This window comes from Harpia harpyja, chromosome 11 (genome assembly GCF_026419915.1).
Source record: "Harpia harpyja isolate bHarHar1 chromosome 11, bHarHar1 primary haplotype, whole genome shotgun sequence".
Classification (NCBI taxonomy): domain Eukaryota; kingdom Metazoa; phylum Chordata; class Aves; order Accipitriformes; family Accipitridae; genus Harpia; species Harpia harpyja.
The window spans coordinates 25,429,953-25,446,866 of record NC_068950.1 but is presented as its reverse complement, the minus strand read 5'-3'; the positions used below and the strand labels follow the sequence as shown (position 1 = coordinate 25,446,866).

Below are 16,914 nucleotides of genomic sequence, written 5' to 3'. Positions count from 1 at the left end.
TTTTCTTTTTCAGCCAAAAGTTGATATGTTTGCTATTAAACTGCTTATTATACAACACTATTTAGGACAGTATTTTTAGTATTCTTTCTGTTTAGGAAGGAAATTATTGTGATAATTGTAACAACCGACAGTGACAACTGTCCAGTTTGTCATTTACCTGGTGACTGCATGGCAAGACAGCTTCAGTTTGATGTCAGGTGTACCACTTAGAAGGAAGTATTTATCTTTTAGTTTACTCTGGTCATAAAATACTACAATATTTCATGACATAACTCTATTGTGTCACTTTCCTGTGGCAACACTCTGCACTCAGCATCTGTTTGATGCTGAAACTGGGACAGGAAATGAATTATCAAAAGAATAGTGCACTGTTATATAAAAATATGGACATTAACACTCAATATTGCACTGTGAATCAAAATAGATACTATTATGAACATACTTAGCTAGGAACAGGACCAGTCCTAACTCTGTAATATATTCAAAACTGGGAGAGGTTCAATGAATTTGTATACAATCAGAAGGCAAGTGGTTCTTGATGCTGTCGAAAATAATTCTTGTCCCTCAGTTCCTTCTCATTAAATTGTCAATTGCCTGAACTTCTTAACCGTGTGATGCTATATGAGAATTAATAGGAATTTTGTAACAAAATGGAGGATAATTCCTTTATATTTTTTACATTTACTGCACCAAAAATACAATATATCAAAATTAGCATCTTCACTTTTTTTTTGAATGCAAAAGTTCATCAGTATTTGCTGTTTAGCTTCTCACGGGGTCTTACTGAAAAAACTGCATTTCATCTCACAGTAATACCAAGACAAACTTGGACAGCTCCTTTTACGTTTTTAAAATTGTAATGCAGGATTTTGTCTGTCATATTTTACTCCATGTATAACATACACATCCCTACACGTTACTTTTATCAATGAGAACATATATATCTCATCAACAGGCTATCTTCTCTTTTCCAAATAGAGAGTGAGGACACACTTTTTAGTGAATTTATTTTAGAAAGAGAATCACAAGTGTGTGTTATGACTTGCTGCCAAGCAAGCTAGATATTTGTGTTTCAATCTAGATGAAACTACAGTACTAAATTTGCTAGGCACAAGTACATGAAATCCAATATTGATAATAATTTATGAAGGTAAGAATACTGATTCCTATAATACTGCAAACTTAGTTTATGATAACATAATTAGTTACACTAATAACACTGCTTAGGCACAGTCTTGCTAATTATGATATTATAAATATTAATGATATCAAGCCTTTGTATTTGATTGCCCCTTGTAGGAGCATTTATCATGGTATTTCGTTTTACCCGTGTTGTATTATTTTTCTGCCTTTTCCCTTGAACGTCCATTCCTGGACAAATACTTAGCCATCCTGAGCTTATGCTTAAAATATATCAATACCTTACCAGTGATGCAGCCTGGTTAACTTTATATGTTATTATTTAGTAGCAATGATCCAATGATATAATTCAGTGCTAAGGGCAATCAAATACACAGTTATATTCTGTATGCCTTGTTCTTTTTAAATGTCTAACAGAGCCAGCCAGACAAGATTACATAGGGCTTTGTTTTTCATTCTTTTTCATGTGACCCGTTTCAAGTTAAGATTCCTTTGAATTATTAAATGCTTCCTTAAAGCATCTTTTCACGCTACCTTTTTAAAGTTAATTATTGATGTAGTGACAAGCAGAAAAGACTAAGAATTATATTTTTTTCTTCTCATTCAAAAGGACATGAGAAACACCCCTGACAATGGTTGTCTGTTTAGTAAAATACAAAGGTAATACAAAGATAGAACATTGAATGGAGCTTTAAAGAAGAATTACAACAAATCTCTGTACATGAGTTGGAAATGCTGTGTATGTTTCTACAGGTGTTAAAGGAAGGAAGTTTAGATATAACCCTTTGAGCCTGGTTTAACTGCTTAACATAAGTAGATGAAAATGAAACTGCTTATAACTTGTTTTATTTTTAAGCAGCGTATTATCCAGAGCTTTAGGAATAGGATTGTCTTTTCTCCTGGAAGGTAATGTTATAATTTTCAGAGCTCCACAGAGAACAACAACAATATAGGAGTCTCTAATCTCCTGCTAAATCCAACTCTAGTCATCAGCAACGATAAGCAGAGATTTGGAGGCGTTTGACACTCCAAATCCTATTCTTTTGTAATTCTTTACTTTTTACAACATTTTCAACAGTGTTATATCAGATTTTTGGAAGGATAATCAATAGGCACGATGTATAACTGAAATCAGTCTTCAAAGCGATCCCCTTTAGTAACCAGAAACAAAAGCTCAGCCTTCCTGCTGTGCAGGTATTTTGCTTAGAGCAGTAGGCAGCAGGGCATCAGTAGGAAGCCAGTTACACCTCCCTGCTTCTCAGCATGGATCAGCCAGTGCCCTGGTGGAGGGGTGAGCAGTACTGGGGGAGGCTGCAACCCATTACATCTGGCAAAAATCTCCAAGGATGCTTTTGTAGCAGGCAACTACTAGAGCAGAGAGGAAAGACAGCCCAGAGGTTAGGATTTCAGACCACAGTTTACATTCCTATTCCACCACAGATCTTCTAGGTTTAAATGATCTTGCGGAATCTGTTAAATTATTCAGTGTCACTGTTCCTCACCTGGAACTTTCCTGCCTTGCAGAGGGTTTGGGAGTCAGCACACATGAAACACCATGAGATGCTCAGGTATGATGATCGAAGGGCCACTCCTACCTGATCTAGTGTTCCAAGTAACAGCTGGTTTGTGGCAAGCTGTCTCAGCTGGTCAGGTCCAGTGCTAGGGGGCTTTCACGTCTCCTGGATGTTGCACCCTGGCTGGAACACCCAGGAACTTCTGGCACAATATTAGTAGCATTCTGAATTGAGTTGAGTTTCTTGAAAACAAGCAGTTCCAGAACTTGTTCCAATGCATTTGTAGTTTTACATCCTACACTTTTTTTACAGACGTGATGTTACAAATCAAGTGGAGAGATCATATTTATAGTAAAAACGTTATCCCATATCAAGTCATCTCAAGTTTGTCTTCTTAAGCTGCCTTCAGATATTTGTTAATACTCAGTAGGAAAAAGACTTGGTGACTAATTGTGACAGCAGCAGTGGTTACCCAAGGTAAGGAGCAGAAACTGCATACAATCATTATGGAATTGCATTCAAAACCAAGACATAGTGTCATTATACAGGAATGGCAATGAAACAACATACCTTTCCCATCAGATCAGCAATTCTAGGTACTGGTTTTCCTTTCTGATGACGCATGGTTGCAGGACTCTGTCCATTCCAGTCTTCAAGTTCCTCAATGCTTTTCAGGTAAAGAAGAGCTCGCAGTCCAGTGCAGTAGTCATCAATAACAGTGAAATCTTGATTCTGGATTGCACTGCACACCTATGAAATGTAAGTCAGTTATCAGCAACATCCTGGCAGAGGAGCATATGGAATTAGCAAGCTCTTTGGACTTACTGATTATCATATACCCTTCCTGCAGCTTCACTGGGAAAGAACTACAAGAATTCAGGATATTAATTGGCTGCTTAATCCTATGTCATGATACCACCACTGCAGTTCAGGAAAAAAAGGACTCAATAACACTAATTATGCCTAGGTTTCCTAATGGCAGCCCTTAGACCAGACCTGAAGGCTGTTGAGAAGTAAGCCTGCAAGCCCAGCCCCAAGTGTGCCTTCTGGGCCGCTGATGCTGAGCATGCCAAGCACACTGGCAAACCACCAGCTATGCTCAGACCTTTGCCTGCAGACACACAGTGGTATTCCCCAGCCTGCTCTGTCAGGAAGCACAGACTTATCCAGTTAGGCCCCAGTCAAGCAAATCACAGAACCACAGACTTGCTGAGGTTGCAAGGCATCTCTAGAGATTGTCTTGTCCACCCTCCCAGCTCAGAGAAGGGTGAACTAGAGGAGGCTACCCAAGACCATATTCAGTTGGGGTTTGAATGTCTCCAAAGACAGAGACCTCTCAGGGGAACCTGGTCCAGTGTTCCATCTCCCTTGCAGCTTTTTCTTACATTTAAACGGAATTTCCTGTGTTCCAGTTTGTGCCCATTGCCTCTTGTCCTTTCACTGGATACTCCTGAGAAGAATCTGGCTCCAACAAAAGTGTCTCAGCAAACAGCACCCATTAAGCTGAGCTGTTAGTATGGGTGAGCATTGCCAGGCACAAAACTGAATGGTCCACTTCTGCTAATCACCATTTGCCATTCAGTGGTACTGGGAGGCCAGGCCACTTTATTTTAGATACTGTAGAAACACAGATAGCAATATAGCTTTGTAAACATATAAAACAATGATCCCTGACCTGCAGAGCCTAACATGTGAACACAAAACTACTGACAGCAGAGAAGTCTCATCATTTACATGGATACTTCTGGACCACATTGTGGGTATCAACTCAGATTTAAACCCACAGAGATCCCCAACCAAACTGACAAGTGACTAAAAAATTCCTGACTCTTCTCCGAACACCTTCTCATTAGCTAAACTCTAATCATCCATCAGTTACGAGGTGCAGGGTTGGTTGAGTACCATTAATTGTCAGTCCCTGGAAATGCTCTGAAATTCCAGATGTGTCAGGGTTTTCAGCCTCTGATTCAGCTTTTATTCTAAAAGCTAAAAAGAATGCTCCTGATAATACCTACGCTTACATACACACATAATGAACACAACAATGAAATAGCCACCTATTTTAGAACATGAGTGTGTGCATGTGCACAAACACATCCACACTCCTTGGACACGAAAACATGCCTTGGATCATAATTGACATTGATGCTTAAAAAATACAGGAATTGTTTTTCACATTTCAGAAATGATAATAAAACTTGCAATTCTGAAGACAGGTACACATTACATTGTAATATACCATACACTACAGCTGTGCAAGTTAAAAATAAGGGCAAACTATCAAATAAGCACAAGAACATTTTCTATACAGCACATGCACGTTACACAAAATCTGTTTCTCTGAAGAAACAGTGTGGGCATTAATTAGGTCTGTTACGCCTTCCATAGACTTCAAGACTTTTTTTTTTCCAGAGCAATTATAAAGAACATCATAATAATTTCCTGTACAGGTTATTTAACTGCAAAACTCAACTGATGCTTATTTAAGCCTTTTTGTTCACCAAGGCATTCTCTATTTTTTTAGTGCATGGGTAACACTTTTATTAGCTGTTCTTAAAAATACTAAAACTGTAAAAAAATACAGGTAAAAGCCATGTCATGTCACTTGAAACAAGTTCAGGCACTGTTGTCAAAATCCTGAAATATTTTGACAAGATGTATACACATGAGATACACTGGAGGATACCTGTAATAACGTTATAAATAAAGAGGCTTTTACTGTTTTCCATCTTGTGGTGCAGTGTTATGAACTGCAATAATATAAAAATGTGCAGAAGATGATATCACACTAAGAGCTAACATTTGATCCCTGTGAATCTATGTGCAGTGCACTGTTTTCCTTCCCTAGAAAGCCAAGTAGGTTGCAGAACCAAAGGCAAAATGCAATTTTTAAAGAAAAATGTAAATCTCTGCACTGAAGAAAAATGTTATCCGAAATGGAAAGACTTAGACACAGAATTAGCAAGTGGTTTCAGACAATCCTCCTCTTCTGTAGGAGCCTTATGACTATGGTGCCCAATGGTGCAGATAATTAACCAAAGACATGCCTTTCACTGATTTCACTGTGATAAAAGCAAGTGCTTATGTTTATGGGCCTTTCCTAGAATAAGAGAGATTCAAACATTAACACATACAAAACCAACATGCTTTTGGCAAATTCCAAAACATTCTGAGCCTTGAAATTTCTTATGTTGCACATATTGGATGGTGAGATTTGTGTTTTAGGCTTACAGTGTCTTCCACGAATCAATGTAGAAGCCTTTGCTGCATTTTAAAAGGTGGTGAACAAAGTCAAGATAAAAGGTCACTCTGACCCATCAGCCATGACAATTTCCACACCCTAGAGAGAGGTTTTTAGCATCATACCTGGCTGCCTCTGAATCACCAGTTTAAATGACACTGTGCCCTCTTTTCAGCACAGGAGAAGTGGCCGGGCAATAGACCAGGTGAGACTCAAACTCATGCATCCGGAAAAATTGCAGAAGAACTGAACCGACCTGTCTCCACACATCATTAATGCCCTGCTTCGCTCCTGCTGCTTGCACTGGGAACAGGCATGCTTCCCCTCCCTTGCAAAGTGAAACCTTGAGCCCCCTCTTCTGCTGGTATCTTATTTTATGGGTGTGAAGAGCAGGAAAAGCAGGAAAGGCAGTCCAGCTATGGCCATATTTAAAATGGAACTACCTTTTGATTGCTACCCCTTCTCATTTAATGTCTTATTGAACCACCTCAACAGGAGATAAAGGTGAGCAGGGTGCTGCTGTACAGCTGTTACCCATGCTTTGCACACCGATCGGAGCAGCAGCATGAAACTGAACTGCATCCAGCCCTGCCCGCTCAGCTCCTCTCCTCAGCATCATGCTTTTACCAACCAAACATAGTAAAATGTGCTTCCCTTTAGACCCTGAAGCAAAAGCCTGAACAAAAATATAACTTCACAACTGAGAACATACACATGGTCATGTTGTGCCAGACCAGCAGTCTGTATCCTGTGGCCAACAGAAACCGCTTATGGATGAGTATAAGAAACAGAGCAAGTGTAGATCAGTTGCTCATGTGGTTTATCAGCCCAGGTTCTGGCAAGCAGTAGTGCTGGGACTTCACATGGCAGAGATGACACCTGTTTAATATCCCTTGATTATAAATAATGTAAGTGAATCTGTTTTATGAGTAAATTAACATTCAACTGTTCACTGAGCCAGGCTTTCACTTGAAACATTTGGGTAGAAAGTAGTTTTTTCTTCTTTGGAATATGAGAGAGAAGCCCTGTGAGCAACCTATGGGACAGAGTGAGGTCCAGATCACAGTGAAGCTGTTAGCTGTGCTGCTGACAAGTGCTGTCCTGCTGCCTTGGCTGTGTTTGTCTCTAGCTTTGGACTAGAACTTGGGCTAGAAGAGAAAGCTGCTACATTTTTCCTGCTTTGAAAGGTAACCTATAGCCCAGGGAAGTGGTTGAGTCACCATCCCTGGAGGTATTCAAAAAGCGAGTGGACAGGGTACTCCAGGGCATGGTTTAGGGGGCATGGTTAATGGTTGGACTCGATGATCTCGAAGGTCTTTTCCAACCAAAATGATTCTATGATTCTATGATTCTATGATTATTCATATTGCACCAATATACACAGAGATAATTTTGCATGAGCTTGGTTTTACTGCACTGCTTGGCTCTGCCTTGGCAGTAGAACTGTTACGATTTCATTTTTAAGATCTGACCTTCTCCCCTTTCCTCCAGGTCCACACTCCAATGATTGCCCCTTACACCCCAACAGAGACAAGCAGGCCAACATGCTATGTATTATATTGTGCTCTCAGTATTCTGAAATCTAAAACTGTTCAGTATAAGTTGCAACTGTAGGTTACAATTCTAATCTATACAGACATGTCTGAGATACTAGAAGACACAGTGCCTGCTTTGCTGCTGGTAAATCAAACATACACCAAATGATCTCACTGGGGAATGGCGATGTGAAATGAATCACAGGCTAAGGCTCTAAGTAAAACTGTTCTGCAAAATGCAATGATGGGAGAGGCATGCAAAGGTCCCTGCTGATATCTTGCATAAGAAATAACCTGTCTGCTCTATCACTAAATAAACATAAATACTGAGTCTAACTTTGTCAAAGGATCTAGAGCCATTACAAATCTTACTTGAGGAGATGGAGTAAATTGTCAGGAGATTATTATTGTGTAAAAAGAATTTTATAGGTTACATGATTCTAATTAATCATTCACATCAATCTGAAATTTTAAATTTACATTTTTTGAAGAAAAAGTTGTAAATTTTCAATGTAAAAAACATTGTCAATGCCTTTGCTTTTAGCAGAATCATTACACAACAAAGATATGCCAATTTCTGAAGTCTTTACTGAGGCAAATGCCCTGCAATGTTTACTGAGAGCTCTGTCTGTGTAAGACCTTTTAGATTTTGTCCATAGTCTTTGTTTCTAGGAGCAATGAGAAAAATACACAGACACTGCATTTTATTTTCGTTTTGCTCTCTACAAAAATGGATGTGGTTCCTGTCCAAACTTTGGTATATCCTGAGAGACAGCGTGGAAGATCTGTGCCATCCGTGCAGAACCTGGACAAAGTGGTTGAGGTACTTCCAGCCAGATCACCCACTAAAGCAATTCCTATTCAGTGTTGTCCTTGCATTTTTCCATTGGGGGATGTTGCAGAGGAGAAAATATTTTCTGTAACACTAGAAAGAGGTAATAATGCACTCCTCTTCAGGCATTACTCTGTCCACTCTCTCTTACCCCATGACCTTCAGTTTTTACATGAACTCATTATTATATGGTGAAATCCCAGCTGGACAGGTGATGGTGGGGAAGACGGTGCCAAAAATGGACTCCAGTCCCCACCCGCATTCTTTCTATTCCATCAACCACAGGAATTTCAGCAGAGGCAGCAGAGGAGATGCAGATCTAGACATGTTTGTACCAATTCTTCCCTACACTACTTTCAACTAACAAGAGGTAGTGTGTCTATAATCTCATACACTGCTAGTTCACTGCAAAAGGCTGGAGCAGGTCAGAGAATCTAGCCTGTTTAATAACGTGTTGCTTGCAAGAAGCGTAAGTATTCTTGGTGTGACTAGATCTGTGAGAACAAGAATGCTGCAATGTCTGGCAGCAGCTGTGCTCCTATTTGAAATTGTCTCAAAGCACTATCAAAACCCTTTGCCAGCCATGAATTTGTGGTAGGAGACAATAGCTTGGAGAAAATTTTAATTTTTACACTCCTCCAAAATACGTTTCTTTTTTCAGAATATGGGTGTAAAGTAATTGTCATTTTTATGAAAACAGAAGTAACAGTAAGGAGGCACATAGGTGGCAGTGATACACGGTCTAGAAGTAAGAAAATTGATGGGTATATATTTGTATATATAAACGCAAATCACATAGCTTGACTGTTCTACCATATTAGTTTCCATTTGCTGTAGCTGTACAACATCAAAGCAGTGATGTCCCCATATATTGCATTTAGTGGTAATGTAACGGACTACCAAAAAAAAAAAAAAAAAATCAAAGTGAGAGTTTCTAAGTAGTTTCCTGGCAATTGAGACAGCAGGCTCTTTCATCTGTGCTGTAACTGTGGCAATGCATTGATTTAAACTCCTTCTGAGATCTCAAATGCTTTTATATTCTTAGGTCTCGCTGGCTGCTTTCTTTTTGCTTTTTTTTTTCCCTTCAAATGATAAAATTCTAGCATTTAGCAGAATGCCATCTTGCTTCCCCAGAAGACGGAGACTTATTTCAGCTTTGGTTCTAAACTGCATAGGATCTCTATATAAAATAGCTCTCAAAATGCCATGCGATTAGGAAATTGGCCTTTGACTTCACAGTTTCTAATATTCTCACCATAGCAAGGGGATAAACAACTATTATTCCTCTGAGATACCTGTGAGAGGTTTTACAATGGATTAACAATTTTGCTTTTACATTAATTTGGTTGACTTCCTTCAAAATATTTTTACTGATATGCCCAAATGGTAAGCAAAAGATTTACTGTTTTGATTTTGTATTATAATATATTTTCAATTTTAGCACTACTTATCATCTTTTTATAGAAGCTTTCTTTTTCTATTAAAAATTCTTCCTGATAAGTATTGAAGACATAAATCCACCTTCCTGTTAGAGAAACATTTATGAATGATTCTAAGCTGGTTTTCAATGTATAGTTGAGGCTACTGCTTTTTTGATTAGTGTCTATTGATTAAGATTCTGGAGGAAAAAGACTGAAGTTGTAAATGAATGCAAGGTACTTCAGGAAGGATTCTATTTGTGCCCACCCAGGTATGCATATGAATCGACAGCCTTAAGAAAATTAATTTTACTGTAGTGGGCAAGAGCATGATAATCTGGGTAAGGCACACATACAATTTAAAATTTATTCTCAAAAGCAACTAGCAAAAACTGACTCAACTAAAGGGAGATCTTTCTGGGCCATGCAATCCATACGCTGCATACCCTTGCCTATAGAAATGAAAATGTATGTTTTCTAACCCCTATACAATGATTTAGATGTGCCCAGATCTACAAAGTAAAAAGCAGTACACACAGCATTGGTTGTCTGACACAGTACTCATAATAATGTGGCAAGACCTGCAATGTGAGAGTAAGCAGACAAATAAAATCTCCTCTGAGAGGGGTTTCTGCACTTACAATCTTCAGGATACCAATATCTATGGAAAGGCTGCCTGTATAATGATTGTTCCTGCTCCTCATGTCTCGTTGAACACTGACTTACCAGTACATTAAATGCATAGCCTAAATTATCCTTTCTATCAGCAATTACTACTTTTGCTAGAGGGTTGTAGGATTAAGAACATTAGGGGAAGTGGATTATCGGACAACGTGGTGCACTCTCTGGAAAAAAATGAGATTCTTTGTTTTAAAGAACAAATTTGTAAGTAAGAAAAAGCTTCCCAAATATTGATACAGTACAGATGGAATGACTTGATTCATTCAAATTAGCTGCTTAAATGACTCTAGAGATACAGGTCAGCAGATGGGATGTTACTTAACAAGGCTTCAGATACTGGATCAAGATGCAAAACTGATTTAGGTGATAGCTGATAGCCTTTTTAAAACATTAGAATTGAGCTAATATACATGAAATGAACTACTATTTCTTCTGAAGTCCAGTACGGCATTCAGAAAGCAGTTTGAAGGACTCAAATATTACATCTATGAATTGTCTGAATTGTGGGGAAAAAAACACATAATCTTTTTTACTGAGTCCTAGACTTGAAGTCCTATTGAGCTGAGGGCTTACCAGAGACACTTGAGGGGCAACACACAGAAGAAAGATTCAAAGATGCTAACAACTCCAGGCTCCACAGAGCAGGCAACCATTCACATAGGGCTTAAGAAATCTATTAAAAAAAAAAATGACTTGATGGTCCGGTGCCATGTGGGTGTCAGTAATGAAGTATTTCAGTTATTTTGTTATACCTCAAGTGAGTTTATCAGACAAGCTTGAGGTAAAGTGTCATTCTAATGAGAAGTATAGGCTAATGTCAGTAAGTAATGGACCTCAAAATGAGTTAAAAGGAGAAGGTCTCCAGCCTATACAAGACAAGCTTGTGGGATAAGAGCTCTATCTGTGGTACAGCTTGGATCCTCTCTACAACAGGACAACATAACGCTGACGTGGTGTTGAGCAGAGCTGAGCTGACATTTAGGGAGCATCAAGGCAGGGACCACAGGTAAGGAAATAAGGATGCAGTAGCTGGGCAGCAAGAAGAGCCACACAGCTTGTGTTGAAGCCACAGCAGCCTCCTGAGGCAGGCTGTAATGAAAAGCCTCCCCAGCACCAAGGTGACAGTTACTCCTGCTGGCACAGAGGCCCTGAAGCACCTGATTTTTGGGGGTGAAAGATAGACCTTGTTCATGTATTGCACTCCAGCAACGTTGGGCAACTGTGAGTGGCCAACAATGAAGCAGGAGAAAAAAGTCTAGAATCCATTAGCCACTTATCAGACGAGGTCACGGCAGGGTATAAGAGCACTGTAAGAGATCCTTTAGGAATGTTATCTGATGCATTAATTCCTAGCCTACTCAAATGTATTTTTCCTTCCCTTAAGTTCTTCTCTGCCAATTAATGTATCTTTGATCTAAATAGCTAAACTGGGTGTTTGGGAGTGGGAAACTGGCACTTATCAAGGGACCCTGAACGATGCAATTTTGTATCCCGTGTCTCTGAGAGGGGAATTGCAGAAGAAATCAAGAATTTTCAGAAGGCTCCCTGAGGTAATTGTTTTTGGTTTTTTTTCCCTGTCAACCACCCCTAGAGGAATGGTTATATTTCCTTATCTCACTAAAGCATTCTGTCAGTTCTTGGAACTACAAAGTGGACCTTTATGCAGTAGGTGGGCACACACACTGATAAAAGTGCTGATCGTGATCATCTTTCCTAAGAAAACAAATATGATTCCACATGCCTTGAGCATTGAGGAGTGTGGGAAACAGCCTCCTAATCAGCCATCTATAGCAAACTGTATCATTGTACTGTAGATCTGCAAAATTAAACATATTTTTGAAAGCAGATGAGCTAACTCCCCTGTGTAAACAGTCCAATCACATATAGAGGCTATACAACTATCTTTAAATTTATGTTGAATATCACTTCATATTTCATTTATTAACACCCAAAGGTCTCGCCTCTCTCTTGTAAGTACTGTTGTGGAAAATGAAATCCTTCAGTTCTCCCAGTGGTTCTGCAGCTGCTGGTACAGCATCAGCAGCTGTGCCAGGTAGACGTAATTTTTACTCGACCCATTTCCATGAGCTGTATCCTCCAGTTCCTCCAAAGATATTTCTAAAACAGGTATCAGTTAAGTCTCTCAGATCTGGTGGTTTGATGTTAAAAGTCATCAAGTAACATGACACATTTAGTCAGAAGTTAGCAGTGTTTTTAAGATTTTGTTTTCTGAGAGCTAACCAACAGGAATGCCATCCTCTCCAGACTGGAGTTGGTCCGTTACTGCATTTTTGGAAAGGCATATTTGTCAGAAGTGAGTGTGGTTCTGGGAAAGCAGGTTTTTCAGAAAAGAACTGTGTTCTGAAAAACGTATGGAAAAGATTTTCACAATTACCAATATGTGCTGTTTGACAACATGGAATGCAACTGCTCCATTTAACTTGAAAATGTCTGTTTTGCAATCCAAGTTAATTGGAATGAAAAGGTCAAAACTAAAATATGTTGCAAAACAGTTGAAACAAAGATTTGATTCACCCAAATAATACTTTTTTCTTTAAATGTGCTAATTCCACACATTTTTAGAATTTTGATTATCAGTTTAAACTGGAAAACTTTTCCATCCTTGAACTTCCCTGTGACAGAATAACTATTTCCTGGTCATTGGTAATACTCAGGTTCATTAATGCATAACGGATCCAGGGTAAAGCTTCAGCATTCTTCATCCCAGGACACTCTGAATCAGATACAGCAGGGACTTGAACCCAGATCTATTTTGATTAAATGAAATTTGTCAATGAAAAACAGTTTCCTCAAAGAAGTTTTCAACAAACTCTAATGAGAACCATCTACTGAGGGACACCCTCCTGTGACCAGAATTTTGAAAGCTGCAGACCTCTCAAAATCAAACAGAAAAGCAATTTTTCCATTTTGGAACCTCCGTTCAGTCCTGCAATGATTAACCCCTCATTCTTGTGAGTCTTTCCCTCTAGTACTCTCACATTTTATTTCAGCTAAAATTACTTTCATCCTTATCAGCTTCCCTGTATGAATTTGTGCAGCAGCTGCTGTGTCCATTGAAGAGTGAGATTCATGTGAATAAAACAGTTCTGACCCTCCGAGTCCTTCGTGTCTGAGATAAAACGCCACTTTCACATTTCCTTAGGGATTGTTTTACCTATCTCTGTCCAAATAATAAATATCAGCAAGAAAAGCAACGACATAACTCAGATATTGAAGGAAGTTAAACCCTTTCTTAAACGTAGTGCCAGCTTCAGAAAAATGGTTTCACTGTTTGTTTCTTTCATTCAAATTGCATGGATAAAAGGACCTCTCGCCAGCCAGATCAATCTGTGTCAGGGAGCTTGTGTTGTAGCAGGAAAAAAACCTTCAAAATGGCATCAGGGCTCACATGCCCAGATTGCTCCCTTCTTCCTGGGCAGAAAAAGATTTTTCTACCACTGGAAAAAACGGCAGATCGGTGACCAAACTCCAGCTAGCCCTGCACCGAGCCCAAGCCGAGCTGGATGGCAGCGCACACCTGTGCCGGTGTGGGCTCCAGGTCTGTGCCTTCCCCGAGCATGACCTCCTCCACCACTTGCTCTCCCTTTCTTCCTTTCACTGCCAGCTACAGCCTCTGACTGAAAGATCGATGGAGCTGCTACGACACAAAAAGGAAAATTTCTTACATAAGTATTTTCTTTGTATGACTGATAATGTTTCCGAGAAAAACTTCTCTGATAGCAGAGCTTTGCAATCCTGAATGTTTTATGTTTTCCCTTTTTGGAAAACAAGTCCCCTGCAGAGGGGGACTTGTTAATACATATAATTTAAAACAAAACACAGGAAATTCCCTAAGTAATTATTGGAGATGGCAGTAACAAAAAAAGAAACTCAACATTTTCTACTGTGCTTATCTTTCCTTCTATTTATATTGTCAATATCCAACAAGGAGCTGTGTACATTTTCAGATTCAATTTCCAGTCACCTCCACACTGGTACACAAGGGGAACTCTGTCTATAACAGAGCTAGCTTCGTGTCTGAAAGCAACCTGAGCTGAGCAAACCAACTTGCCCACAATTTCTTCAACACTTAACTGAGCCTCTTTTGAAGAGTCATCTCCATGTTGCTTTTACTTTGTAAACTTTTAAACAAAATTCACGTGATGTTAATTCACACCACGTGGTTTTATCTACAGGGAGGACAGCTCTGTGTTTGTTCACATAAGATAGCAGAAGCACAAATCCACATCAGTAATGTGAATCCACATTAAAAATAGGTGCAGCAGTAGTGGGTTGTGGAAAGACAAGCAATATTGTGGATCCTTGGGAGAGATGGAAAGACCATGTTGCCAAAGCAATTATTCTTCACATCTCCTCAACTCTTATAGTCCATATGTCACCAGACCCAGGGAAGCAGGGTAGACACCTGCGCAGAAGGGGAAAGAGAAGCAGGCTCAGTGTCCCCAGGTATAAAAGCAGAGAGCAAATCCTCTGCAGAGACTTGGAGTGACTGGTATAGGACAGCATTTGAGCTGATGCTCAATTGAGACCATTCAGTGATAGTTAAACCTACTTTGCATGAGAATCCATTATAAGAATGACAAATAGCAATTGTTACAGAATGAGCTTGAATTCAGTCTTACAAATTTATGAAATAACAATCCTATCTATGCAGACCTCATTTACTAGCTGGTGAAACGAGCAGAAATAAAGGAAAGCTAATAGATAAATCCCTTAAGCAGCTCCAAATAAAATGTAAAACTACAGCAAAACTGCACAAAATAAAAGGCATTATTAGCTTAGTGTTTAGTCCGTAACTTTACAATGTGCTGATTTGAATATTGCAACTTTTCATTAAAAGTGGCAAGATAATAAAAGTAAAAATCAATAATGAAAACCTGTTCTAATTTGATATTTTTTTCCAACTATAACCAAAAAGCTTTCTAGATTGTTTTTGTTTGACAAATTCCAATTTCCATTAAAGGAATTCTCACAGAAAATTCTCACTATCAATTAGCAATTTCCATCTCAAGCATCTGTAATGGAGCAAGTGTGGCAGTCCTCTAATGACTTTTTTTTTTATTACCAAAGAAGACAGACAGACAGTTGAGAACAGGCTGAGTTTCTGTAATTAGCACTGAGCTAAGAAAAAAGCAGAAAATAATGAAATGCTTATCAGAAGTGATCGCTTGAGTATGTCTGTCCCAACTCTTCTCTCTCTCTCACATTCATTTTCCTTTTGATTTTATGTCTACATGTTCAAACAGCACTTTGTTCCCTCTTTTGTTTCTGCATGTACTGCAAATTTCAGCTCTGCAGAAAAGGGCCACTCCATTCAGCGCTGTGTCCATTGAAGACTTTTTTAAGCACGCGGCTCTGTGAGCAGCAGAGCTAATGATACCTGGCTTCCAGCAGCTCTGTGTCTCCTGGTTGGGTTCTCTGACGTCTAATAAGGTGTGACTGCCAATTAAAGCCTTTCCTGTGGCTGACACAGTCCTAACAGCACTGTCCCATGTGGATTCTCAGAGGTCTAATAAAGGTGAGCTCATAGCATGCTCACGCTTACAGTGAAGGAATGCTGGTACGCTCCATCCTCTGCCTGACTTTTTTGTTTTCTCAAAACTTTTTATAGCAAAATACTTTCTATCTTCCGGAAAATTTCAGTGAAAATGGCTACAAAGCTCAAATGTGACTGAGGATACTCAAAAGGACGTAATTTCTTTGGGAATAGGGACTAAAACCTGCTATTTCCACGTGAGACTACATTTATCTCAATCAAAGGACTTATATCTGAAAAGTGGTTTTGCCTTAAGTGGTATTTTTTTTCCTTAAAATTGTTGGTGGATGTAAAGAGCCACACCTTGAATCTTGTCTCATATTATGGTGGCCTGCCACTGCATCCAGCAATCTATTCTTCACTTACCAATTTAACTGGTGAAAGAAGACTTAGCTCCAACATCTTAACTTCTCTGTATCATGGACAGCTTTGTACAGAAAGGTTTTGTTCTTCTACCCCCTGAGCTACAGCCTGCATCAGAAACTTTATGGTGTCCAGTTGGTGCCAAAGTGCGCCTGTTCTTGGGCTTATCTGCCCGTGGAGCACTCTCTGACTGACACAAAGCAAAGCCTTCAGCCTCTGTTCCCCCCATGCGCTGGTGTAAGGACGAGCTGGGGGCAGAGGAAGGGTGGACTCTTGGCGAGTCCAGGCAGGAGAAGCCCAGCCTTGCCCTGCCACACCGATGGCACCTGTGGTTGTTTAAGGCTTGCAGCCACCCACCTGACATCTTTCTCCTCACACAGAGCTGAGATTAGACATGAGGAAAGACTGAGCCCTTCCTCTGCATTCAAAATCCCTGCTATTCCTTGCAAGACAAAATAAATTTTTTCCAAGTGTCATCAGTATAAACTTAACCTTGAATTGTAAAACAGAGGGCCTACTCTATCACTGCCCTGCTCTGTCACTCCCATGATTTCAATCTCTTCTAGTTTTTCACTCTCCATACCATTAAATGGCATAAATGATAATTCCTGGATGAGAATTTTTTGGCCCCAT

At 39.5% G+C, this 16,914-nt stretch overlaps 1 protein-coding gene across 2 annotated transcripts in view; it reads right to left on the bottom strand.

Annotated features, from left to right (window-relative positions):
* The window catches only part of DPYD (dihydropyrimidine dehydrogenase), a 368,019-nt gene that overhangs the window by 47,285 nt on the left and 303,820 nt on the right, over positions 1 to 16,914 (bottom strand). For both annotated transcript variants that reach the window (XM_052801600.1, XM_052801601.1), the window contains one exon: positions 3,225 to 3,404. In XM_052801600.1, coding sequence (XP_052657560.1) covers positions 3,225 to 3,404 — 180 coding nt within the window. The remainder of the gene's footprint in view (positions 1 to 3,224; positions 3,405 to 16,914) is intronic.